We start from the raw sequence: 25386 nt of genomic DNA, 5'->3' as shown, positions 1-25386 counted from the left end.
ATATCATATTCTTCTATTTTTATTGGACTTGTTAAAATATCTATACATGTTAGGCATTTGTTCTTGATGACTTATATTGAGAATACAATCAAGTATAATTAAAAAATATTTTACTTCTTTTATTTTTAATTATAATATTTTTATTTCTTTTCTTAATATATTTATTAACTCATTTCGTATATTAATTATGACCAAGATAATAATAATAATGAATTTCCCCATTTTGAATGCGTTTAAGGTCTTCTTGCATTGTATGATCAAATTCTACAATCATTTAATTAAAATTTAAAATTTTCCATTGTTATCTTAATAAATAATTTCATTTTAGGACTGAAAAAATTAGATATCTCTATAATAATATGATATTATCCATTTTGACCCTAAACCTTTATGATTTTATTTTTGAGCTTTACCCAAAAGTTCTCTTACCTATGGAGATATCTTTCCTTTATAAATCCATAATCTTTCCCATATAGTTTCATTATGAGACTTTATTTATAATCTTACAATCCCAACAACACTAAGATTTTTCCAATCTCAATACTCTTTCATTTACTAATTAAATTGTAATTGATTTTTAACTAAATAATTTACAACAAAAGTAAAATACTTAATATATTAACCATGTTCTATCCTTTTCTCCATTTGGTAATTTTAGAAGGTAATGAATCATAGAAAATGTCTAAAATTTTCAACTTTTAGAAAGAAAATATTGATTTATCTAATTGAACCTTTTTTAACTAATAAATTTATTAAATTTATATTTTTCATTGTAACTAGTGTGATCGTGCACACACGTTGCGTGTGTAATATAATAATATATAAATTATTTGGGTATTTGAAAATCTAAATTGTTTGGATTTTCTAGTGTCACCCTTACAAACTAAGAATTAATATTATAATCCATGCAATAGTGATGCTAGAGAATCCCAGCAACAAACTACTATAACGGGCTTCCTTATGAAAAAAATTATTTTAATTTAATATTATACTTGTCTTAGTAAAAAAAATTAAGAAAAGTATATTTTTTAACATCGTCGGCCTAAAATATTTATAGAAGCTTTTTTGATCATAGTGTTGTCAATTCTAAGATATGAGACTAAAGAGAACTATATTTTTTTATATAAAATAACCAAAGAAAATTAATGATGAGAAAAATTCATAATAATACACTATAGCTGAGTCTCCAACTCTAGATCACTGATTGTTTCGCTTGTGGAATTACTAATAAACCTTAGAATTATTTTTAGTGTGAATAGAAAAAAGGACATTAACGTAAATATATTTTAGGTTTCACCAAAGTTAGTTAATAAAGGGGGGAGATTTTTAATAAAATAGTAAGATATATCATATATATAGTTTGAATAATAGTTTCATCAGTATTATTAAAAATTTTATCTTCATAATCTATTAATTTATTTTTTTATTCTACTCCTTTTCGTTAATATTAATATTTAACGAATTAGATTTGTAATAATGAGAAGTTATTTCTGGTTATTATCTTCTAATGAAAATTCAATTGTTTATTCATTTAAATTGTCAATTGTATTCTTTTATGAGTTTTTATTTTAAATATTAGTAATTATTAGCGCAGTTGACACTAATAATTGAATTCTAGTTTTGATAAATGATAAATAGTTAAATTTAGATTTTATGTGATCTGATACTTTTACTGAGTGTGTAAGAATTGACGGGTTTAGAAGACCTGACACCAGGCTGAAGCGGAGTTAAGTCTGAGGACCTGATAAATGGAAAGTCTAGATAGGTTAAGGTGTAACCTTATATATGATAGGAAGTCTAGCTGAGTCTGCAGAACCTAATAGCTGGTTGAAGTCTAATTGGGTCAGCAGATGTGACAGTTTGCGGGAAGACTTGGTGGGTCAAGAGGCAAGTCAAATAACTGGAAATGGTAAGTGAAGGTAAGTCCCTGGAGGAGAGTGATGCAGTGAGGACGAGTTCCTATGAGACTATATGTGTTGGTCAAGCTTAGAGTCATTTTGAAAGTCTAAGCTGAAACTATAACTAGATCCTGGTCTTGGTAAGAATGAATCTAATTAATAAAGTAATTTAATATTATGATAACTTTGTTTTGTAGGTTATACTTGGTTATGCTAACCTTGTGATGCAGGAAATCAAATGGCTGAAAAAAGGGCTCTAGGTGCCCGGACAGAGTCCAAGTGCTTAAAGGTCTGAGCACCCGGAATTGGTCCAGGTGCTTGATTAGGGGCCGAACCAGGTGACTAGTCGAGTTGTCACACTCTGATTAGCCGACGTACGTTAGAGTCCAAGCGTTTAGACCACTCCAAGCGTCCGGAGATGGATGAATTTTCAGAGATAGATGGATAGGATCCAGGCGCTTAGACATGGATAAGTCAGCGACAAAGCAGGATCAAATATACCTTGATCCAGGTGCCTGGGGTGGTCCAGACACCCGGAGATGCCTATAAAAGAGCCTTCGACCAGGAGTCTCAACACAACTTTCATCCAAGCTCATACGACCATTCTGCCACTCCGACTTCGCTATGCTATTGCAATGCTATAAATCTACGACATCTAATCGTTGCCGGCAGACTGATACTGACACACGAGCATTTAACTTCAATATTTCCATATTGGTAACAATTTAATTAAAGTTCATTACTTTATTGTTAAGGTAGTGTATGTTTTGTTGGACATAAACAATCTAATATCGGAGATTTATGGATATTAGTTGAATTTAAGCTACACTAAATTAAATTCAACTTATAGTCGAAATGACTTGAGCGGATAATCTCAGGCTGCTTGCAGGGGTTGGTTTCTGTAAAGTGCAGAGCGAAAGACCAGGTCTGCAGAACGGAAGACCAGGTCAGCAGAGTGGAAGACCAGGTCAGCAGAGCAGAAGACTAGGGCAGGTCTACAGAGCGACAGGGCAGAGCTGCAGAGCGGAAGACCAGAGCAGCAGGGCAGGTCTGCAGAGCGGCAGACCAGAGCAGCAGACCAGAGCTACAGTGCGGAAGACCAGAGTAGCAGGGCAGGTCTGCAGAGCGGCAGACCAGAGTAGCAGATCAGAGAGGCGATGCAGGTCTGCAGAGCGGAAGACCAGAGCTGCAGGGCAGGTCTGCAGAGTGGAAAACCAGAGCAGCAGGGCAATTCTGGAGAGCGGAAGACCAGAGCGGCAGTGCAGGTCTGCAGAGCAGAAGACCAAAGCAGTAGGGCAATTCGGAAGACCAAGTCTGCAGAGCAAATTAGCAGGGTAGACCTGCAAAGTGGCTGACCGGGTGGACAAAGAAACCGACAGGGAAAACTGACCGAGGCCTGCAAGAGTCGCAGTTTCCTTGAAACAGATTCGCCCACCTTCGGCTATACTTCGAGGCTTACAAGGGTCGGCCACCTCCTTGAAACAGATTCGCCCGTTTGCATGTAGTCACAGCCTCCTTTTATAGGAGCTCAAATGAATGGCCTGGCAGCAAAAAGGTTTACGTGGCAAAATGTTGGTTGTTCCACTTAGACGAATTTTACCCCGACCGATCCGACATTCGTGTGCACAGATCATGTTCGCACATGAGTCAAATTGGTTCAGTGCAAATCCAGATCGTGAATTTGCACCCCAAAAAAAATATTATTGACTGATGAGCAGATATGTGGATCACTAATCATGATGACTAGGGCTGTCTAATTGCAAAAATACAGTGAAAAGAATAAAATAAAATTTGGTCTTATAAAATGGGGTATAATAAAATTTCATATATAAAATTAGGGAAGGAAATAAGGGATAAGGGCAAGGTGCAAACGAAATACAAAATCGAAGCAGCATGACATTTATTAACCTGAACACGCGTGGTGGCAATGTTCAATTGGTGGCTCACAAATTAGAGATTTTATAAATATAATGGTGGCTCACCATTTTCAATTTTGTTTTTAAAATAATGAGCCCCAATTTTATTGGGGCCTGAGCATAGGGCTCATGTCTTAAGTTGGGCCTTATATCGTGTGAGTATCTAATATATATATTTTTTTAAATTTTAGCTTAGTATTTAGAACTTATAGTTTAGAATATAGTATTTAAGGTAAATGAAGTGAAAATAAAAAACAACTAAATGTTATTTAGTTCACGGATGGATGTGTAACAAATCACCTCTTTTATATATATATATATATCTCATGCATACCGCGTTGTGTGAGCTAAGCGTCTTATATGGGATAATGCAGGGAGAGATCTGAGAGAAGAAGAATTATCCTATAAAAATAGTTTTATTTTTATAGTATTGCCTCTACTTTTATTTTTTTTTAGTGGGGCAAAACTCTAATATTTTTATAATTTTATACACTTCAGGGGGTATTTACAAAAAAATTGAGGTAGGGCAGTTGCCCTACCAAAGCTACAAAAAATTGAGGTAGGGCAACTGCCCTACCAAAGCTATATGTGGCTTCATCCCTAGTTGCGTGTGTAAAATAATACATGAATATACGCGGGTAATGAACTCTCATCTCATACAATAATACAATGCTAGGGTGACACTCGAGAATCATCCCAGTAGCAAGATACTGTAACGGACTTCTCTTATAAAAAATTAATTCAATATCATATTTAATTTTAGCAAAAAGCTAAGGAAAGTATGTTTTCTAACTTCACAGGCCCAAGGTATTATAGAAGTTTCTCTGCTCGTATTGTTACAAATTCTAAGATGTGGGACTAAAGAGAACTCTAGATTTCTAATTGATTAATGAGAAAAATTCTAACTAAGTCTCGAATTTAAATCCTTGATTGATTAATTAATACCTTGATCGATTAATAGTATTTGATAAGTTATTAAGTAATCAAACATAGAAGAAATAAGTTTAATTTATTAAGTCGTTAATGTATAATTAATTTAGATAAATTAATTAGTGAGAGAGTAATGATACGTAGAGAGAAAAATCTCAAAGTAAAGTTTAGAGATAGACACATAAATTCATGGTCCATCATTTTCATTTTTGTGGGCCACATCATTTTATGTGTCTATCCCTGAATTTTTCTCTAAGATTTTTCCCCTCTATATTTTATTTTTCTTAGTGAGATGATCTAGATTTGATTCTAAATAAGTTGAGAATTTGCTATGCTACATTTAAGAAATTAAGATGATTCGTAATGGTTACTAAGATTGTTCCATTACTAAGATTGTTCAAGTACTTAGATTGACTTCATGCCTTATAGGATTCGTTTTTGAGACAGATCCTCCAACTTGAAGACAGTTAGAACGTTCCACAATTTGAGATGGGTAGTTCTTTCTATGATTTTTTCTAAAAATAATAAACTCAATTAGTCTCATTGACTAGCCTTGGGTGACCAGCCCGGTCCTACGAAAGTTTTCCACCTGCCACTAGGATAAATTAAGAAGCGTGCATGGCTGCAAGCCTAAAAGCCCAACATTCTTTAGTTGTACACGCCATTTGGAGGAAAAATTTCTGCAAATAAATCATAACTGAGAATCAGAAGTCCATCATCCTTTAATCTTTTTAGATCTTTGATCTTAGTGCATGATTTTCTTCCATTCATGTTAATTAAGCAACATTTACTTGTTTACCCTGACTCCACTCTACTTGCTTCTTTTGTAGTAAAAGGTGATTGTGCTCAACCCAAACGCCCCTCATAGCCCGCCCCCAAGTTATGTGAAGAGAGGTAAATCACGATATCATCTTATAGTCGACTGTTAAGTGGTTAGAGGATGGGAGGGATTTTTTTTTTCTGAGGGCATGCGTTCGTCGGGAATTGACCCCTTGCCTCACACTCTATTTGCATCTTGAGTTGATACTTAGTTGCTCATCCTTATTTTAATCTACTTGATATTTATACAGTCTCATTGCTATTCATGTTATTTATTATTTATCCTTGTGTTTTTTATATTAGTGACACCATGGTGTAGCTTGTAGAGTTTTATTCTTGGATGTGATTATTACTACTCGTTTACTTATTATTGGTTTGTATGCCCATACATCTGGATTACCCATGGAACCTATCTGTGGTAGCATATTGTTGCCCGTGGTCCGATAGCTACCCCACCATTTTTGCTCATGAGACTTATTCGTAGTAGCATATTGTTGTTGGTGCAGTTAGCACTAATAATCAAACTCAGGTTTTGAGATATAACAAATGGTTAAAGTTAGATATTGTGTTCTAATCCATTTACCAAGTGTGCATGATTGAAAGACTTAATAGAGACCAGACACCAGACAAAAGTCCAGTCAGGTCAAGGAGGACCAGACGATTGACAGGAAGTCCAGCTAAGTCAGAGAGGACTAGGCAGCTGACATGAAGTCCAGTTGGGTCAAGGAGAACCATACAGTAGGATCGTTGTGCTAGAGGGGGGGGGTGAATAGCGCTCGTGGCTCATTCATTCATTTAAAGACAGTCGAGTAAATCGCAACGGAATAAAGATAGAAACAAAGCAATCGCAAACACCAAGAGTTACTTGGTTCGGAGACTGTGACGACTCCTACTCTAAGGACCGCACGTGAGAGTACTTTTGATGGGTAATCATTAATTAGGAGAAATAATACAAATACACCTTTGAATGATTACAAGTAATAAAAAATGCCAATGACTTTGAGGAATAAAATCTTCAGCGTAGTCGTCATCGTCGGAGCAGATTTTGAGCATTGTGGAAGTGTTTTCTGAGCAGTGCACAAGAGCAGAAGTCGTTCTGAATGTTGTTGTCAAGCTCTCGGTCGAATGCTGCTTATATAGGCTGTTCCAGGCGCTTGGACCACGTGTCCCGGCAAATTGATGCGCTTCACGTCAACTTGTGGATGACTTTTTGGGTCCGAACGCCTGGACTGAGTCCGGACGCTCGGAAAGCTTGGGAGCCCCCGTTTGCCCGGGACGAGCCTGGTCCGAGCGCCCTGACCCCTCCGGGGAGCTCGGATTGACTTTTTCCATCTTTTTATTTTCTGTAAAATAAAGTTAGTCCAAACAGTATAAAATATATGTAAAATATGAATTTTACAGTCTCTGACTGCCCGGTTCTGACTTTGAGTTTTCGCTGAAACTTTAGGTCGAACCGATGCCTACTGTTCCCTCTTCATGGGAACGCGTCCTCACCTACTCCTCTCAGGAGAGTTTACCTTTTGCTAGATCAGTCCTACAGACCGTCTGGACTTTTGCTCAGCGTCCAAGACTTCAGGTCTTTATGCTGAACATCCGCTCCACGATCCGTCCAGACTTCCACCTGGTCTGCGACCACCAAGATTTTCACTTAGAGTCCCCGACTCTAGGATTTCGCCCAAAGTGCTCAACCCGCTAAGACTTCGTCTTGCTTAACCGCAGCTAAACTTTTCACCATCTAAGGTTACCTCCCCCTAGGACCTAGGGTAACCTCTACCTAGAATTTTCCACCTGCCTATAATCCACTAGGACTTTTGCCTAAGCACACTTAGGACTTTCCTGCAAGTTCATTCAACTTTGTCAGATAACAAGTAACCTTAACTTTGGTGCCTTTTCCATAATCAAAACTTAGGTTCAATCGTCTGGTGCTCTCTGCACCAACAATCTCCCCCTTTTTGATTATGACAACCTGATTCAAAGTTAAGTAAAACATAACAATAAAATGAAGAACTTTAAGCATCAAAAGAACTTATGCATAAGTAAAATAATTTGACAAAAAAATTCCCTTATGCTCCCCCTTAACCAAAAGGTTATATGTTTAACTTAACTTTAACTTTTCTCTCCCCCGTTGACATATACCAAAAGGATGCTAAGTGAGAGAAAAAAACTTTAGTTGTAAAGATAGTTAAAAAAAATTTAATCTCTTTCATAATTATATCACTAAGCTCCCCCTTAAATAAATAATTTTAGTTTTGAGAGGAATTTAAAACACTTAGTTAAGTTTTTAGCAAAGAAAATTTTTAAAATCTTTAAGGCTTAAGTAGTTTAATAATCTTTAGAAAGAATTTTGATAAAAGTCTTTAGTTAAAACCTTTAACTAAATACGTTAGCTTTAGAAAGATTTGACTAAGTACATATAAAAAAAATTCTTTTAAAAATTTAACTAAAGATTTTCTTTTAAAAAATTTAACTAAATACTCAATTTTTTCGAAAAACTTTATGTTTTGAAAATTCCTTGTAAAAATACTTAGCTAAGAAAATGATTTCAAATACTTAACAATACTTTATCAAATACTTAGTTTTATCAAAACTTAGTTAATTACTTAGCTTTTTTTTTTGTTGAGTGCATAAAAATTTAGTTAAAAATATTTTTTTTAAAAAAAATAATTTTTTCGGATAGAAATATTTGAACTTCCTTTTCAAAAATAGTTAAATAAAATGCTTTAACTTAAAAGAATATTTAATTTTGAGAGTAATTAAAAGACTTTAACTTTGAGAAAATATTTAACCAAAAAATATTTAATTGAACCTAAGTCCTTTTACTCCCCCATTGATCAATGCCAAAAAAAAAATTTAAAAAAATTATTTAAGTTTTTAGGGTGAGCCCAAGTAAACAAAATAAGATAAAAGTAATTATCTATTTTCCTAATTTTCTATCTCACACTTTCTAAGTTATCAAATATGTGCATCTTATGAGTTTATAAGAGATGGAGAGAATTCTGAAAAATATTTTAAATTTAAAATAATTTCAAATTTCAAAATTAATTAGAATTTGAAGATTAATTAGATTTGACCATTTGAAGATAATTTTAAACATTTGAAAATAACTAAGAATTTGAAATTAATTATGCTTTAAAAATAATTAATATTTTGAAAATTAATTATGATTTAAAAATAATTATAATTTTGAATTTAATTATGATTTGAAAATAATTAAGATTATGATTTGAAAATAATTTGATTAGTATTTTGAAATTAATTAGATTTTTGAAATAAATTATAGTGACTTAGATAGATTAATTAAATTGAATTAATTTTAGTTGAATTTTAATTAAGTTAACTTAATTGAGTTTAATTAATTTGGATTTGGTTAACTACTTTATATTTTAAACTAGGTCCATCTCACCCTTTTCTAGATTTACAATCAGGGAAGGTTATAGGTTTTTGTGAGATGATTAATTTAATCTTTAATTTAAATTTAAATCGAAGGATTGATTTATATTTGAGTTTAACTAGGATTTAACAGTTAAGCAATTAAATATTTATTTCAATAATCGACTTCTAGACTATGGCGAGGCACTAGGCCTTTTTGGGTATCTAGACAAAGCCTTTTAAAGAAATTGAATATTTAATTTCCTTTCTGATAATCCTAGGTCCAATTAATCAAGTGTGAATCAAGCCTAAGTCCTTATCTAGCCTAGTGTAAGCATGTATAATAAAATCAGTAAAGTAAACATCAAACAAGTCTATCTAATGATAAAAATGGTCTTTCTATTGGCTCCCCCTGAATTATAGCTTTGATAAGGTCTATCAAGGTAATTGATTTGATCCTTGGGGATCCAATATTGATCAAGTTCAACTTGATTAATCAAGTTAGACTTGGGGATCCATGCTTGGACTATTCTTCTATTTGATCGATTCACTAAAGACAAGTACAATTTGAATCAATTTTTAGCCTTGTATCCAAGTCCGGTTCTGCTGTATACGACCCTTTGTTTTCCAAGAATCAGATCAAAATTTTTGGAATCCAAGGTGAACCATTCCAACGTGTCCTTAAGTTCCTTGACTTGACTTTTCAAATTGGAATTCTCTTTTGCAAATTGTTGGACTTGAGTTGAGGTTTCTTCTTGAATTTGCTCAGTCAAAGAACTCGAGTTAGTCACTTCCTTAAGGACTGCTACCTCCTTTTGGAATGACTTGACCCAGAGATTGGATTTAGCCAATTTTCTTAACAAGTATTGAATTAAATTTCGTAATTCGTCTATTTGAGTACCAGCGAACAGAGAACTTACAAAGTGGTTTGGCCCTTTGGAAACAGATACGAATCCGTGGTTTCTTTCAGACTCAGTTTCTAACTCCTCTCCGGTTTCGAACTCAGACTCGGTTTCGATAATGTACGCTTGTGCTGGTAGAGTAACGAAGCTTGCTTGTTCGTGTTCTTCTTCGTCCGACTCTTTTGATGACTCGGACAACGTTGCCTTCAACACCTTCCTTCTTCCTTGCTTTTGGTTTGGACATTCAGGCTTGTAGTTGTGAGACCGTTGGTGGCCGACTAGAGGGGGGTGAATAGCCCTGACAAATAAAAACAACTTTTCTTGAATTTACGGCTTAATTAATCTAAAACTTGCATAAATAAAATAAATGATTGAAAGAAAAGAGACATGAAAGGGTTACTTGGTTACAACCGGGGAGGTTGTTAATCTAAAGAAGTTGGAGCTTAGTAAACAATCTCCTTCAGATAGAGAAGTCTTTTACAGCAGTTGAAGTACTCAATTATAGAATAAAACAAAACTACAATGAATCACAAGTGTTGTTTTTAATCTCTTGGACCAAGGCTGTATTTATAGCCCTGGTCGGGGTGTCTGGAAGGGTTTCAGGCTCCTGGAATGGGATATAATTCTATCCCCGATACAACGGTCAAACACTATGTCAATTTGGGTAAAGTTTGGGTTCCGGAGGCTCGGATGGTCCGGGCGCCCCGACCAGGTCCGGGCGACCAGACCAGGAAAGTCAACATAGTTGACTTTTTTCATCTGGATCTTCCGCTCCGATTCCGCTTGCCTTGGTCCGGATCTTTCGCTCTGGCTCCGCTTGCTTGGGTGATTTCGACCATACAAAATAGGGCTTACCCGAACCCAACTTATGACCTTCTCGAGCAACCTTCCGCTCCATCTTCTCGTCCCTCGGAAACGCCGCACACCTCCTTCTCATCCACCTGCATACTCTTACACAACATCTCGTCCCTCAGATGCACCGAGCTTATCGACCCTCTCTCGTGCTGTCCTTCTTGCTAGCTGCGTCTTTTGCTCGACTTCCTGTCCTCCTAAGTTCCTGCACACTTAGATACAATGTTAAACCCAACAGGACCTAACCTAACTTGTTTAATCACATCAAAACTACTTTGGGGTTCCAACAATCTCCCCCCTTTTTGATATGAGCAATGCAACTTAAGTTAGGGTAAACCAACATAAGATAAAAGTAATAAATTTGCTATTAAGTGCAAAACGTAAAAAAATTAAGCTACCTCCCCCTAGACTTAATTTTTCCTTCTTCCCCTTTGATCACATAAAAAATGGGGTACCTCCAAAGTCTAAGGAAATTTTTTTTGAGTTGATAAAGTTTTAAAAAACTTTGAGATAGATAATTTTTAAAAATTTTAAGTTTTGAAAAAAAAATTCTAAAAGAAATGTAAGAAAAGAATGTTTAAGTAATTTTGACAACTATTTAAAACATTATTAATCACAAGTAAATGCTTTATCAGTTAGTTAATTAAATATTTTAGTTCATTAATTGGTTTCCAAGCTATGGCGAGACACTAGCATTCTTGGTTATTGGAGCAACAATCACTTTCCAGACAAAGCCTCTTAAGAAAATCAAACATTTAATCTACTCTCTGAAAGCCCTAAATTTAAATATCTAATTCAAATACGATTTTGGAATCCAATATAGGTTCCTTCCAACTAGGTTAATCAGAAATTTCTTATGTACATATTTTCTTGACAATTTTTTGATTCGATCCCTATGAAATCTAAGGTGCCAATTTAAGTCATTATATCTTTTAATATGTGTGCATGTACAATTTTTCAACTCTTCTATTTCTGTTTTCAATTTTTCATTTTCCAATTTCACTTTTTCAAAATCTTCTAATCGACAAGAAATAACTAATGTTGATTTTAACTCCTTATTTTTTACTTCTAATTTATGAGATATTTTAGTCAGAAACTTTATAAATTTAAATATCTTATTAGGTGGTAAGGATCATACCTGACTTACATTGTCGATTTCATCATCTAAGACTCTCCCTGTAGAGCTGTTCTCTTCTGATGTCTGATGTTGCTCCCCCTTCATCAATGCTCTCGATGCTCATTGCGGAAGAACTTGCTTCGTCGTCTTTGTCTTGATTACTTGCCATTAGTGCGATTCCGGCATAGGCCTCAATTTTTTATTCTGATGAGGTTTCGTCACACGTTGTTTTTAGGTTATTATGTCTTTTCTGGGTTGGTCTCCTATGTGCTTGTGTCCTTATGCTTGTCCTTACTTTTTAGTTTTGGGCAGTTATCTTTTACATACCCTTCTTCATTGTAGTGGTAGCATTTTACCTTTATTTTTCATCTCTTACCCTGCACTTGATTAAACTTATTGGATTTAAATAATTTTTTAAATCTCCTTACCATTAAAGTCGTTTCATCATCGTCAAGTGATGTCTTGGAATACGGTTCGTCCACTTTTGCTTTTAAAGCAACATTTTGCCTTGATTCTTTCTTTAGACCTGCACATCTTGACTCATGAATTTCAAAAGTTGAAAAACATTCTTTTAAGGTGCTTACCTCTAAATCCTTAGAGATGAAATATGCATCTACTAAGGTTAACCATTCTGGAGTCCTAGGAAATGCATTAAGCACGTACCTTAATAAATCTCGGTTGGATACATTTTCTCTGAGATTTGTGAGTCCGGTGATTATTTCCTTGACTCTTGAGTGGAGGTGTGTGATGGTTTCACCTTCTTCTAACCGAAGGTAGTTGATCTGGTTCCGGAGCAGGTCTCGTCTTGCTAGTTTTACCTCCGAGGTTCCTTCGTGTAGTTTCAGGAATTTCTCCCAGAGTCCCTTGGCTGACTCGTAGGCTCCGATACGGTTGACTTTTTGAGGTGGTAAAACACTAAGTAGATGAAATTCTACTTTGTCATTTGCCACGAAGTTGACTTGCTCCTTTTTCGTCCACTGATATTCTTCTTTGTCTTTCAGGGCTACAAAATCATATTTTATAATGATTAATAATTCAAAATCTATTTTAAAAAAATACTTCCATCTTCTTTTTCTAGTTCACGAATTCCCCCTCGAACTTCGGTGGATGGATGCTCGATCCGGTCATCTCGTGTGCTTCGTTCCGCGATTAGTCCTCTTGAAGCGAACCCGCTCTGATACCACCTGTGAGACCGTTAGCGGCCGACTAGAGGGGGGTGAATAGCCTTGACAAATAAAAAGAACCTTTCTTGAATTTACGGCTTAATTAATCTAACACTTGCATAAATAAAATAAATGACTGAAAGAAAAGAGGCACAAAAGAGTTATTTGGTTACAATCAGGGAGGTTGTTAATCCAAGGAAGTTGGAGCTTAGTAAACAATCTCCTTCAGGCAGAGAAGCCTCTTACAGTAGTTGAAGTACTCAATTACAAAATAAAACAAAACAAAACTAGAATGAATCACAAGAGTTATTTTTAACCTCTTGGACCAGGATTGTATTTATAGCCCTGGTCGGGGTGCCTAGAAGGGTTCTAGGTGTCTAGAATGGGATAGAATTCTATCCCCGACACAACGGTTAAACATCACGTCGATTTGGGTAAAGTTTAGGTTCCAGGCGCCCAGAAGGGTTCCGGGCCCCTGGATGTTCTAGGCGCCCTGACCAGGTTCGGGCGCCCCGACCTGGTCCGGGTGCCCGTACCAAGAAAGTCAACATGATTAACTTTGTTCATCCGGGTCTTCCGCTCCGGTTCCGCTCGCCTCAGTCTAGGTCTTCCGCTTTGGCTCCACTCGCTTGGGGATTTCGACCATCTGAAATGGGGCTCACCCGAACCCAACTTTCGGCCTTCTCGAGTAACCTTCCGCTTCGACTTCTCGTCCACTAGCGTACTCTTCTACAGCACCTCATCTCTCAGACACACCGAGTCCGTCGGCTCTCTCCCGTGCCTTCCTTCTCACTAACTGCATCTTTTGCTCGACTTCAATTCCTGTGCTTCTAAATTCCTGCACACTTAGACACAAGGTTAAACCCAACAGAACCTAACCTAACTTGTTTGATCACATCAAAATTACTTTGGGGTTCCAACAATAGTATCCCTTCTTGTTGCAGTCATAGCAGATAACTCTAGACTTGGCCTTCATGTTTAATTGAGTCATCTTCTTCTTCTTAAGTAGTTTCCAAACTAGTTTGACTAGTTCGGTGATGATTTCGTCTTCTTTTGAGTCTGACTCATCTTCGGACTCAGGTTTAGTCTGGCGCTTGGTTTTTGGTTCTCGCATTCTACTTATTCTTGTAATCAAAGTAATACCTTTCTCAACTTGAGTAGTATTAGTTTGTTCGTGAAGCTCTAATTTAGAAAATAATTCGTTTAATTTTATTAAGGAAAGGTCCTTGAAAACTTTGTAAACATCTATCATGGATTCCCACAAAGTATTTCTCAGAAAGACATTGAGTGCATACCTAATAACATCGTGATTTTCCACCTTCTGACTGATTGCGTGGAGGTTGTTGAGCAGGTCTTGAATTCGCGCATGAACTTGGTTTGCCGATTCACCTTCCTACATTTTTATGTTATACAGTTTATTTAATATCAAATCACATTTGCTTACCTTTGTGTCAGAAGTTTCTTCGTGCAGCTCGATTAGCTTTTGCCACAGCTCCTTTGCGCTTGAGAATGAGCCGACTTGGTTCAGCTCTTCTTTGGTTAGTCCGCATTGGAGAGTGCATGTTGCTTTGGCATCAGCCTCAATCTTTTTCATCAGATTTGTGTCCCAATTCTCGCATGATACTGGTCTTCCAGTATCGTCGAGAGGGAGGACGAGGCTTGTTTGGATGATTATCCACATCTCGACTTGCGTCTTGAGGTGGTACTCCATTCGGCCCTTTCAATAGCCGAAGTCTTCGCTAGAGAAGAGAGGTGGACGAGCGGTGCTATAGCCTTCTTGGTGGGCTATTTAGAAACATCTTGTATACACAAAAAGATTACAAATGTCCCAAGATTTGGTCTTGGATTAGTAGAACGGGAGAAAAATAAAATAAGTGTATTTCATAAATTTCAAGAAAAAATAATAAAATAATAATAAAAAATATTGTGACAAATTTTGTTAAATGCGATATTTCACCAATTCTAACTATGGTAAAAAAAATAAAAATGAATTTTTCACAATCTACTTAGAAATCTTTTAGGATTAATTATTTTTTGTTGTCGTTGAATTGCTATTTCATCTTTAAATAGTACATTTGAACAATTGAAAGTCTTTGAAAATATTTTTGGTTTTCTGTTTAATCCTAAAAGGTTGCTTTCAATGGATGACAATAGATTGCATGAGTTTTGTGATAATCTTCAAGTTGCTCTAAAATATAGCGACAAATCTGAATTATAAGTGCTACTTACCAATAGAAACAAAGTAAGCTTTTGAAGTTCTTAAGTTCATAAAAGTCTTAGATTGTTTTCTTAATATCTCTATTGCTTATAAAGTTTTGTTAACTATACCAATTACGGTACCATCAACAGAAAGAAGTTTTTCTAAACTAAAATTGATAAAATTACACTTGCATTCAACTATGTCTTAAGAAAGATTAAATGACTTAGCAATTTTATGCATTGAAAATGAGATATTAGAAAAACTTGATTTTAAATACCTTATTGATGATTTTGCTTCTCAAAATGTTAGAAGATCTATATTTTTTCAAAAATATTTGATTTTTTTTTAAATTTGTAGGTATTGCATTTTTTTGAGAAACTTAGGAAATATATTTTGTACGGTGTTGTACTTTTTAGAAAACATTGAGAAATATATTTTGTATAGAATTTATCATATTTTAAATAAAATATATTGATTTTTAAGTTTTTCTATTAAACTCTATTCAAATTATAGGTTTGTATTTTTTTTCCCCTTATAAGGGCCCATTTTTGTCTTTTTTTTTTTCACTAAGAACCTCCAAAAGTCAAGGCCAACCTTAGCAATCAATACTTGTTATACACTTATTTTATACATGTGATTAATTTTAGATGTACTATATATACCCAGATTTATTAACTATACATGGTTGAGCAAGTTAGTGGAAAGTTATATTCTTGTTTATGCTTTTGTTTTAGATGATTATATTGGTGCGCTTACTTTTGTTAGTAACTAATATTATCGAGAATATTTTCTTTGATCTTCTTATGGTAAAAGGCAATTCGCTCGCTCCTAGTGCCTTCGTAAATCCGTCCATAGGCCAACACGGAGGAGGTAAATCACGGGTGGCTACTAGCCATTAGTGCAAGTGGCTAAGGTATGGGGGAGGACATGCTCGAACGCGTAGAGTTTCGATCAGAAGACCTCATGTGAGAACACCCCATGTTTTAACCACCACACTGTCCTAATGGGACAATTTCTTTGATCTCCTTACAATGTATAGTTCATGCAATTTCCTTATCCTCATTGAGTCATTGCATTCACTACCTCTTACTTTTCTTTTGACTTCCAAGTTAACAAATAGATGATGTATTGTATCGCTCAGAAATTATAACTGTCGGTAGTTTTTGCTTTTCCTTTGACCTCTAGATTAATAAGTAGAGAAAATATTGTATCTCTTAGAGGTCATAACTGTCAGTACCTTTTACTTTTCCTTTGATTTCCAAATTAATAAATAAAAAATATGTTATGTTACTAAGAGGTCATAACTAACGGTGTCACTTAAATTTGGATTAGAGTTTTTTGATTTATTTTTTGCTATCTCTATTTATGCTTTTCTTTTCGCATCTAATCTTTGACTTTTATTTTAGTTTAATTTAGTTCAGATAGATAGATAAACAAACTACATTGATATTTGTGTGAATATAATATATAGCGCAACAACTTTGTTCAAATTCACATAACTCGGTTTTATGCTAATTTTAAAATAATTTAAACTTAATTATTAAGTACAATCAGCCATTTAAACTTCCTTCAGTGCCATTTACACACAGTTTGCAACTTTAATAAAATTAAATTATTCCGTTAACTAACTTGGGGAACTTTTTGAATAAGTAAACTTGGAGGGTGTAGATTGAAATTTTTTCCTAAAAAGATGTCGAGTCCTGTTTCTGGAAAAAAACAGAGCGACCTCCTTTTCTGGCCAAATCCGTCGGTTTCTGCTGAAGGAAGTGATCGGCGATGTCGACGCCGGCGCGCCCTTTCTTGCCCTCGAGATTTGTCGACCAGTGGATACCATCTGGATGTCCCGAGAAGGAAGCAATCAGCAGCCGATCTTGTTGGTGTTCGTCGTGGTCGGTTTCTCCGCCGCCGCCGCCGCCGCCGCCGCCGCCGCCGCCGAGGCTCAAGATCCTCTATTTTGGTGGCAGATCATCGTAGAACGCTGTTGGAGAGATTTTGCAGAGGAAAGAACCCGTTCCATATCAAGTAAGAAATCGTCATTTCCGAAACATGAGAGTTCAACCTACTGAATCAGATTTGACAAGGTCTGTAAGCTGCTTCCCGAATGATAGACGAACTGTTGGCTCATATCCGGAGCTTAACAAATTTAGCACTGACATCTGCTATTATTTCCTTCTCGTGGTTAGGTTTCTGGTTCGCTTCCGGTTTCATCGTCGCCGGCGGAGCTGAAAAAACCGGTATGGCCGATCTCACAGTAACAGGCGGAGCCACAAAACACGGGGAAGACCTAGCTGAACATCCAGGAATAGCTGTTTGAATTGTCGACGAGATTTGAGGTCTCAATGCCGAACCTTTAGGACCAGATGGGCGCAAAGATGATGGAATTCTGAATTCCCTGTCTTGGTCACAGACAAAAGAGTAGCTTGGAGCTGGAGACCAATCTCGCGGCAACAAACCGAATGTTTTCCTTTGGCTTCTTCGATCAGCTTTCATGTCCTGAGGCTCTCTAAGATCGTCGGAGCCTCGAGCTGCGAAAGGGCATGAAACAGAATGATCAGAATTGAAACCACAGGATGCACATTTCGCTTCTTCAACTTGAAGTGGCTTCTGAGCTCTCGATGCATCAGTACTGCGAGAGGAATCTGCAACATCTGATGGATGAGAATTTCCCCTTTCTTTCCTTTCTCCATGGACATCCTTCTCATGCGTCTTACCCAGGACTGCCGGATATCGACCTCCTCCGAGTGGAACAGAGGCAGAATAGTCCGAGAAGTACACTGGCAAATACGGAGAACTAAGCTGGTTTTGATCGACGGATGGTAAGAATGAAACCTGATTTGGCTGGTACACACTTTGCTGAACTGGGATAAAAGTAGGATCCCTGGTATGCAGGGGAGGCGCTTGATGCCACATTTGGTACATGGCTGCTTCAGACGCGAAGTTAGGGTACACCCAGTTCTGGGGAGGCATGGGGTAGAAGCACAGATTGGATGTTGGATGCGGGTTTCGCCACGAAGCAGGTCTTTGCTGGCTTCGCTGTCGATCGTTCGGAGACGATGGGCTGCTTTCTTCTGATTGATGCAGTTTTGCAAGGGCTCTAGCCACAACCATCTGTTCTTGTTCTTCAGTTTCTAAATGTGAAGATGTAGAGGGAGAAGAGGTTCCTGAATGTGACACTGCAATCATCAATGAGAGGATTAATGTCCAAAGGATGTAAAATAACACGATCAGTAAAGTTAAACAAACAAAGTGCGATACTTCATTGTGTCTAATGTCTTTGCGAACTTCATTAACTGAAACTTGCAGAAATATCGACAAAAGAAAAATCAGCATGTTGCAGAAGATTCTCAGCATAGTTGCATATATAGAATCATCATAGGCGGGGTGCGGAAATGCAGAAGCTAAATTATTGTGCTTGGTTTAGAATTTAAGCTGCCAGATTTGCACCAAAAGTTTACGTTGCGAGTCAAGAAAACTAAAGGTATGTAGTTCGCTAGAGAAAGGAGTCCGCAGATTTTGCTCCTCAAGATCTCTAGCGCACACCAACATCATTTACAAAGTATCAAAGATTTGCACCCGATAGGTTTTATACATACAAGCATCACAGCATCGAACTGATAGTAGGAAAAAGACGGTGTGTGTTAATAGCGAGATGAGCATACAGCAAAAGATTTGCTGCATAGATCTCTATAGGCCTAACACAAATTAGATGACCAAAGTAACTGAAACAGTAAATTATCAAAGAAAATGAAAGAATTTTCCCCCTACCAAATCAAGAAAACTAAAGTAATATCAACCAAAATAAAAAGGTTGAGATTCTGAGTTCTGTTTACTAGACTTGTAAATATTACTCACGGTGCTTCAGTGAGGACCAGGCAGCTATAGCAGCATGCTTTTGAGCCTGTTTCTTGGTCTTGGCAGGATCTCCAGCAAAACTCATTCCTGCCAGCTCAACTGTGCAGGTAAAAATTGGTGTATTACCAGCTCCAGATCGAACAGTTGTGTAGACAGGCAGCTTCAGGCCGGCTTTATGAGCTGACTCTTGCAGTAAGTTCTTGTAGATTCCAGTCTCATCCTGACAGAGAAAAGAGCATACCACCTATTTGGCATTCTATCAAACTTTATGTATGAAGATCATTGATAATAATAACAACAAATTGTTATGACCATTAAAAATTTCGAATCATTGCAATCTAGAGTATAGAAATTGAGAAGTTTCTTTGATTAACTGTCTTTTGAGTAGACTGTTTCACGAACATACATGTGCCTGATGTGGATGAAGCATCATCATCATGATAAACAAATTATGTTTCATCCCAATTAGAATTCTATAACAAACTCAAAATTCCTCTTTAACTGCACCTCTCAGGATTTGTTTGTTTTCCTTGACTAGGCTCTTCATTTTATTGCTCTTTCCTGTGAAGTAACTTCAACTTGGCAAAGTAGCATTGTGAGGCAAAATAGTATTCTGAAGAAAAAAAATGCTAAATTGGGAAAAGATAATGATCTTACTGATGTATAAGTAAACTTGCAGAAAGTTAGAAGCGCTGATATATATAATACTTATCAAATCCAAATTCCACCAATGGAATTATAATCCTTAGCAAATAGAAAACATGAGAGATGTGTAAGGTGAAAATATCCTTGACCAAGAGAATAAAAAGAAAAGAAAGGCATGTTTGTAGTGTAGTCGAGAAGTTAATTCAACATATTCAGATGAAAAACAAAATATTTGCGGAATTATTTGACAATGTTATCCACCAATAATCTAAGACCTTGAACTTGTAGTTAATCAATCAATGAATAATCTCGAAGGCAAGATCAATAAATGATATTATGTGAACTAAAATTTTGAAACCTATAGTGATGTCAAACCTATCTATTGGTAACAATTAGTAATCTAAATTAAGATAGTCAATGTGAGAAGCCAACATATTGGATGCATACCAGAACTTTCGCAGCAAGTGACCTAGAAGGGCCTCGCTTTGAGAGGGTATTCAAAGCTACTTCGGCAGCGGCATGCTCTGCCTGTCTGAGCGTGGAGCAGAAGGTTGGGCTGTCAAAGGTTTCTCCATTAAAGTTGACAGTGGCTTTGAACCGTGGAGCATGGTCCGGCCCTTCCCTTATACAAGCATAGGAGGGCAAATTGAAGCAGCTCCTCTGCGCAAGCTCTTGAAGCTGGTTCTTAAACATGACTGAAGGTCTGAAACCAGAATCATCAATTAGAACCATTTGAGGAACTCTCAAAATCGAACAAACTCCTTTTCATTTTCTACGATTGAGAAAAAAATAGAGATAGAAACTTCTTTTTTCCCAAAGGAGCACAAGAATCATAGTGCCCTAGATGGCTTCAATGGATTCCCCAATCATCAAGAGCCCTAAATCGGTTAAACATATGCCAGAATAACAGAAAAGAAGGTTTTTTCCGCAGTTAATCCTAATAAAGACCAAAAAAAAATCTAAATCCATATCAACACCACGAAGCAAGATAGAAATCCATCCAATAGGATCCATAGTAAAATAATAATAATCCAGCTAAGGCGTTAAAGGAAAAGGACTGTGTGACCTTCGATCGAATCCGATGGATCCCTATCTGATTTCTGTAGATCGATTGCTCGAGTGACGGAGGCGGAAGAGCGCAGGATGGCGGTCGCCTCTCTCGCTTTCTCTATGGCGTTGCTTCTTTTCGTTGCTTTTGTACCATTAATGGCTTCCGTGCCTTGTTTTGTCGCCATTATTTTCCGATGTGCATTTATAATTAAAAATTGATAAATTAAACAAAATTCAAATTGATAAAAAAAAACAATCACTTAATTAATAATATGACGGGTAGGTTTTATACGTAAACTGCACTTAATTATTCTGCTTTATTATTATTATTGTTGTTATTGGTTTGTTCCATTAATTGTTTACTAACTTTATATCAAAATATTTTTTTATCATTGGTTTCACAAAGTTAATTTTAATTTTTTTATCAACAATTATCTGTTTTGTCGATTAGTAATTGCAATCGAACTGATAAAAGTTTGACAACGCACCAAATCGAACCACTTCTGATTCAATAATTATGCGCAAATATATAAATATTATTTATGATAAATTCGTCAAAAACCAAAATCATTTTGTACCTCAATATTTAGGATCATAAATGAATATGAACCGATAAAAATTTATTTATATTCATTTAATATATATATATAAATAAATAAATAAATAAACTTAAATAATTTATCAAATTAAATAAATAAGTTTAAACATAACAGGTTAATTAATATTCATCAACAAAATTTATGATTAATATTAATAAACAACATTCATAAATAAAATTAGTAAATAATATGGAACCATATTCACCAAAATTCTTATGGATATTGATCCGGTAGTAAGAGCGGGCCCCCCCTTCTCTTGCAAAGTCAACGCCAAGTGGAAGTCACCGGAACAGCCGCCCACCCAGAGGAGAGTGTGGTCCGACCGGACGGACGGCCATAGATGGCCGGTCCGACTGGACTGCCGGCCGGCCGATGGAATCGAGTACCCGGAAGGGGCCATCAAATCGGGGTTCCGACGCTCAGTTAAAAAGGTCATGGACCGAGCTGACCTTTTGACCGATCACAGTCATAAAGCACCCCTGTTTGTTAGTCTCCACAAAGCACAAGTAAACCACTGCGGATGTCCGGTCGGATGTTTAGGTATCTTTCCGCTCGGACTACAAGTTTGGAGCAAAGGAAAGGGCCAGAGGATTTCTTTCTCTGACAACCTGTAGGTTTCACGTGTGTGTCATGCTCCAAATCTTGTGACAGGGGATTCTGCTGTCCCATCGAGGGCATGCTTTGACTGTAGCGATATGGGTCAGGTAAACTTTCTGACAGCCGCGTACCTAGGAAAGGACAGGTAAGCTCGACAGACGCATACCTAGGATAGGACAGGGACACTTATGCACCTTGGCACGCGTGCCCAAACCTTTCACTCTATATAAAGAACCTCGTGTTTCATCGACGGGGATTCGGTATGTACTCGAGACTTCGAGCCACCTTGTTCATCGTGATTTACGACTTGAGCGTCGGAGGGTCGTCGGGAATCCCTTCCCGACCCGACTGTGCAGGATAGCCGGAGCATCTCGACACTAGTTGAAGACCTACATCGCGAGCCTTGGAGCGTCACGTGCCCCGCGTCTGTTGACTTCGGTTCGGCGCCGTCTGTGGGAACGCTCCCGCATCCGAGCATAGACAATGGACGGTGGACGGACACGGTGACGCTTTCAGGAGGAACTCGGCCGGTCGAGATAAGGGCCAGAACTCGTTGAGCAAAGCAAAAGCATCCGCCGGCGGAGCAACAAGCAACGTCCGCGTCGGGGGGCCGAGCGGAAGCACCTCCAGCCACCGTCGCATTCCACCGGGCCTTATTTCGCACCCCTGGAGCCACGCCAGCCCGAAGAGATATAGGATCTTCCTCAGATGAAATGCCAAGGCGGGATGACAGGAAGGGGAAAGCTCCCCGGACGGACTCATTGTTGGTGCAACCTTAGGTCAAGGTTGACCTGGTTGACCCGACTCGAGTTGACTTGACTCGAGTTGTATTTTGATGTTTGACTTGGGAAGATTGTTGATGCAACCTTAGGTCAAGATTGACCTAGTTGAGTTGCATGTTGATGTTTGACACTCGTGGAAGAGTTGTATTCTTGATGTGAGACAAGAATAGATGGTTGGGAGATTATTGGTGCAACCCTAGGTCAAGGTTGACCTGGTTGACCTGAAAAGTCCAAGTATGGAGACTTGGCAAACGAAAAAGTCCAAGCAGGGAGCGCGCGAAAAGTCCAAGTATGGAGACTTGGCACGGAAAAAGTCCACTGATTCGGGAAAAGTCAAGTATGGAGACTTGGCACGGGAAAGTCCAAACAGGAGTTTGGCACGGGAGAAAGTCCCAGTGAGTGAAGCCAGGCGGTGGAAAGTCTGGTGAGTGAAGCCGGGCGGTTGGAAAAGTCCGGTGAGTGAAGCGGCAGGGAAAGACCTAGTGGTGAAGCTAGGCGGTGTGGAAATCACGGTGAGTGAAGCCGGTGAAAATCCTAGTGAGTGAAGCTAGGTGAAAGGAAAGTCGTGAGTGAAGCCGGTGAAAGTCCTGTAAGTGAAGCCAGGCGGTGGGAAAGTCCTAACGGGATGTTAGGCGGTGTGGAAATCTGGTGAGTGAAGCGTGAAAGTCTAAGTGGAAGCGGAAAATCCAGATGGATCGGGATGATCGGACATCCGGTGTTGAGAAAGTCCAAGTAGGTCAAAGATTGACCGGACACTGGGTGGAGTTCTAGCAGTCAAGGGAGTGACCGGATGCTAGGGATGAAGTACCAATAGGTCAAGGTTGACCGGATATTGGTTTGAAGTCTTGGGACTTGGTTTGGGCCAAACAGCGGATCGGTCACCGGACCGATCCGGTGATCTGTTGCTCGATCGGTCGGTGACCGATCAGATAGCTCTGTTCGATTCTTGTCGATCGGTGACCGATCGCCAGCAACAGAGGCAAGAGAGGCGGTGATCGGTCCGCGCATCGATCAGGCCATCTGATCGGTGGGGACCGATCGAGACGATGTCGCTGAGAAAGCAAGGTTGGGATCGGTCGTGGACCGATCCAGGTCTTTGATCGGTCCACGGCCGATCGAACCCGCATGAAGGTGGGCAGCTTCGTGAAGAAAGCGATCGATCCGGGACCGTCGAATAGGTCTGATCGGTCCCCGACCGATCGTACCAGCCGCCGCGCAACGCCAGATTTCTTCGTGTTTTCTGCTTTCGCGGTATAAATGAGGGCTCTGGGACTTGGTGAAATCTCTCCGATCATCGCTTCTTCCTTCCGAAGTTCTCTCTGCCTCAAGCTTCGCTTCGGTGCTCGAGCTTTCTGAGCTCAACCTGAGCTTTGCGTGAGCTTCCCCGACAGTGTTTTTCTTCGACTGGCTTGCTGTTGCATCTGTCCGTGAAGTTGCTACTTCATCCGGGACCCCAGTCGACGAGAAGGCGAGTTAGTGTTTGTACATTGTTCTTATCTTTCTACTTGTATTCCTTGTATTCTATCTTGTTGTTGCAAGTTATTGTGGCGAGGTTTCTCCACCCACAAGGAGTATATTGTATTAGCCGGTTCTCCGGGGACTCATCCACCGACGGATTGACCGGACTCGTCCACCTTACGGACACGCCGAGGAGTAGGAGCCCTAATCTCCGAACCTCGTTACATCCTTGCGTTGAGGTTTGTTTTTCTTCTCCTTAGTTTCTTTCTTGTATTTCCGCTGCGACTAACCTAATCGTAGGAAGAAACGCGAAAGATTTGGGGCGGCTATTCACACCCCCCTCTCTAGCCGTGTACAAAGGATCCTAACAAGTGGTATCAGAGCGAGGACGCTCTTCGTCGGATCAACATCCGTGGGAGCAAAGCTAGAGATGGATCAATTCGGAGAAGACATCACGATTCCACCCTTCTACAACGACAACTTCACATATTGGAAGGTAAGGATGATGTATTTTCTTAGGACTAATATGTTGAACTGGTTTTGTGTACAAGAAGGGTTTTCTCCTCCAATGGATAAAGAAGGAGAGCCACTTGAGAAGAAGGAGTGGACAAGAGAACAACTTCACAAATCCGAGATCAACAATGAGGTAACTAAAACAATTGAATTTTCATTACCTACTAATATTTTGTGTAAGATAGGTAAATACAACAATGCCAAGGAGTTGTGGGATAACTTGGCCAAGTACCATGAGGAGAGCTCCACCTCAAGCCATGAAGAGGAGCCTAGTGAGCCAAGTAGCTCACATCATGGAGGGAGCGAATTGGGAGTTGAGGGCTACTCAACATCCAAGGAAAAAGAGGAGGAGAGTTCCCCTTGTTCAAGTTCGGAGCAAGAAGAAGAAGTTTCCACCTCCGGAAGGGTTGAAGAAGAAAGCTCATCTCCACCCTCAACCCTAGGTAACTCAAGCAATTTAAGTTCAATTAAATTACACATTGTGTGCTTTGAGTGTAGGGAACATGGGCATTACAAGAGTAAGTGTCCAAAGAGGGTAAGAAAGACTCCACCGGCGCCAAAGGTCAAGGAAGCCGGAGTCCCGAAACGCAAGGGCAAGGAGCACATCGTGTGCTTCCAATGCAAGCAAAGGGGACACTATAGGAGCCATTGTCCGAGGGGGAGGCAACCTCACAAGGGCAAGAGACCGGGCACAACGATAAGGGGAGCTAAGGCAAACCCTAAG

At 38.3% G+C, this 25386-nt stretch overlaps 1 protein-coding gene across 5 annotated transcripts; it reads right to left on the bottom strand.

The window, feature by feature from the left end:
- Positions 1 to 16670: 16670 nt before the first annotated feature.
- On the bottom strand, positions 16671 to 20890 carry LOC122036855 (double-stranded RNA-binding protein 2-like). Of its 5 annotated transcripts, XM_042596277.1 has the most exons (5): positions 20111 to 20243; positions 19676 to 19762; positions 19425 to 19596; positions 19019 to 19238; positions 16671 to 18339 (listed from the first exon to the last, which is right to left on the bottom strand). In XM_042596277.1, the coding sequence occupies exons 3-5, from the start codon at positions 19476 to 19478 to the stop codon at positions 17288 to 17290; spliced, it is 1326 nt and encodes a 441-aa protein (XP_042452211.1). In that variant the 5' UTR covers positions 19479 to 19596; positions 19676 to 19762; positions 20111 to 20243; the 3' UTR covers positions 16671 to 17287. The 5 variants fall into 5 exon arrangements, with proteins under 5 accessions (XP_042452211.1, XP_042452208.1, XP_042452210.1 ...); XM_042596274.1 differs by lacking the exons at positions 19425 to 19596; positions 19676 to 19762 and adding an exon at positions 20730 to 20890 and having other exon boundaries at positions 20111 to 20366; XM_042596276.1 differs by having other exon boundaries at positions 19425 to 19762.
- Positions 20891 to 25386: the final 4496 nt, after the last annotated feature.

The sequence above is a fragment of the Zingiber officinale genome, unplaced genomic scaffold (genome assembly GCF_018446385.1).
Source record: "Zingiber officinale cultivar Zhangliang unplaced genomic scaffold, Zo_v1.1 ctg222, whole genome shotgun sequence".
Taxonomy (NCBI): domain Eukaryota; kingdom Viridiplantae; phylum Streptophyta; class Magnoliopsida; order Zingiberales; family Zingiberaceae; genus Zingiber; species Zingiber officinale.
Note: the sequence above shows the minus strand (reverse complement) of the source record. Positions and strands in the feature narration are given on the sequence as shown.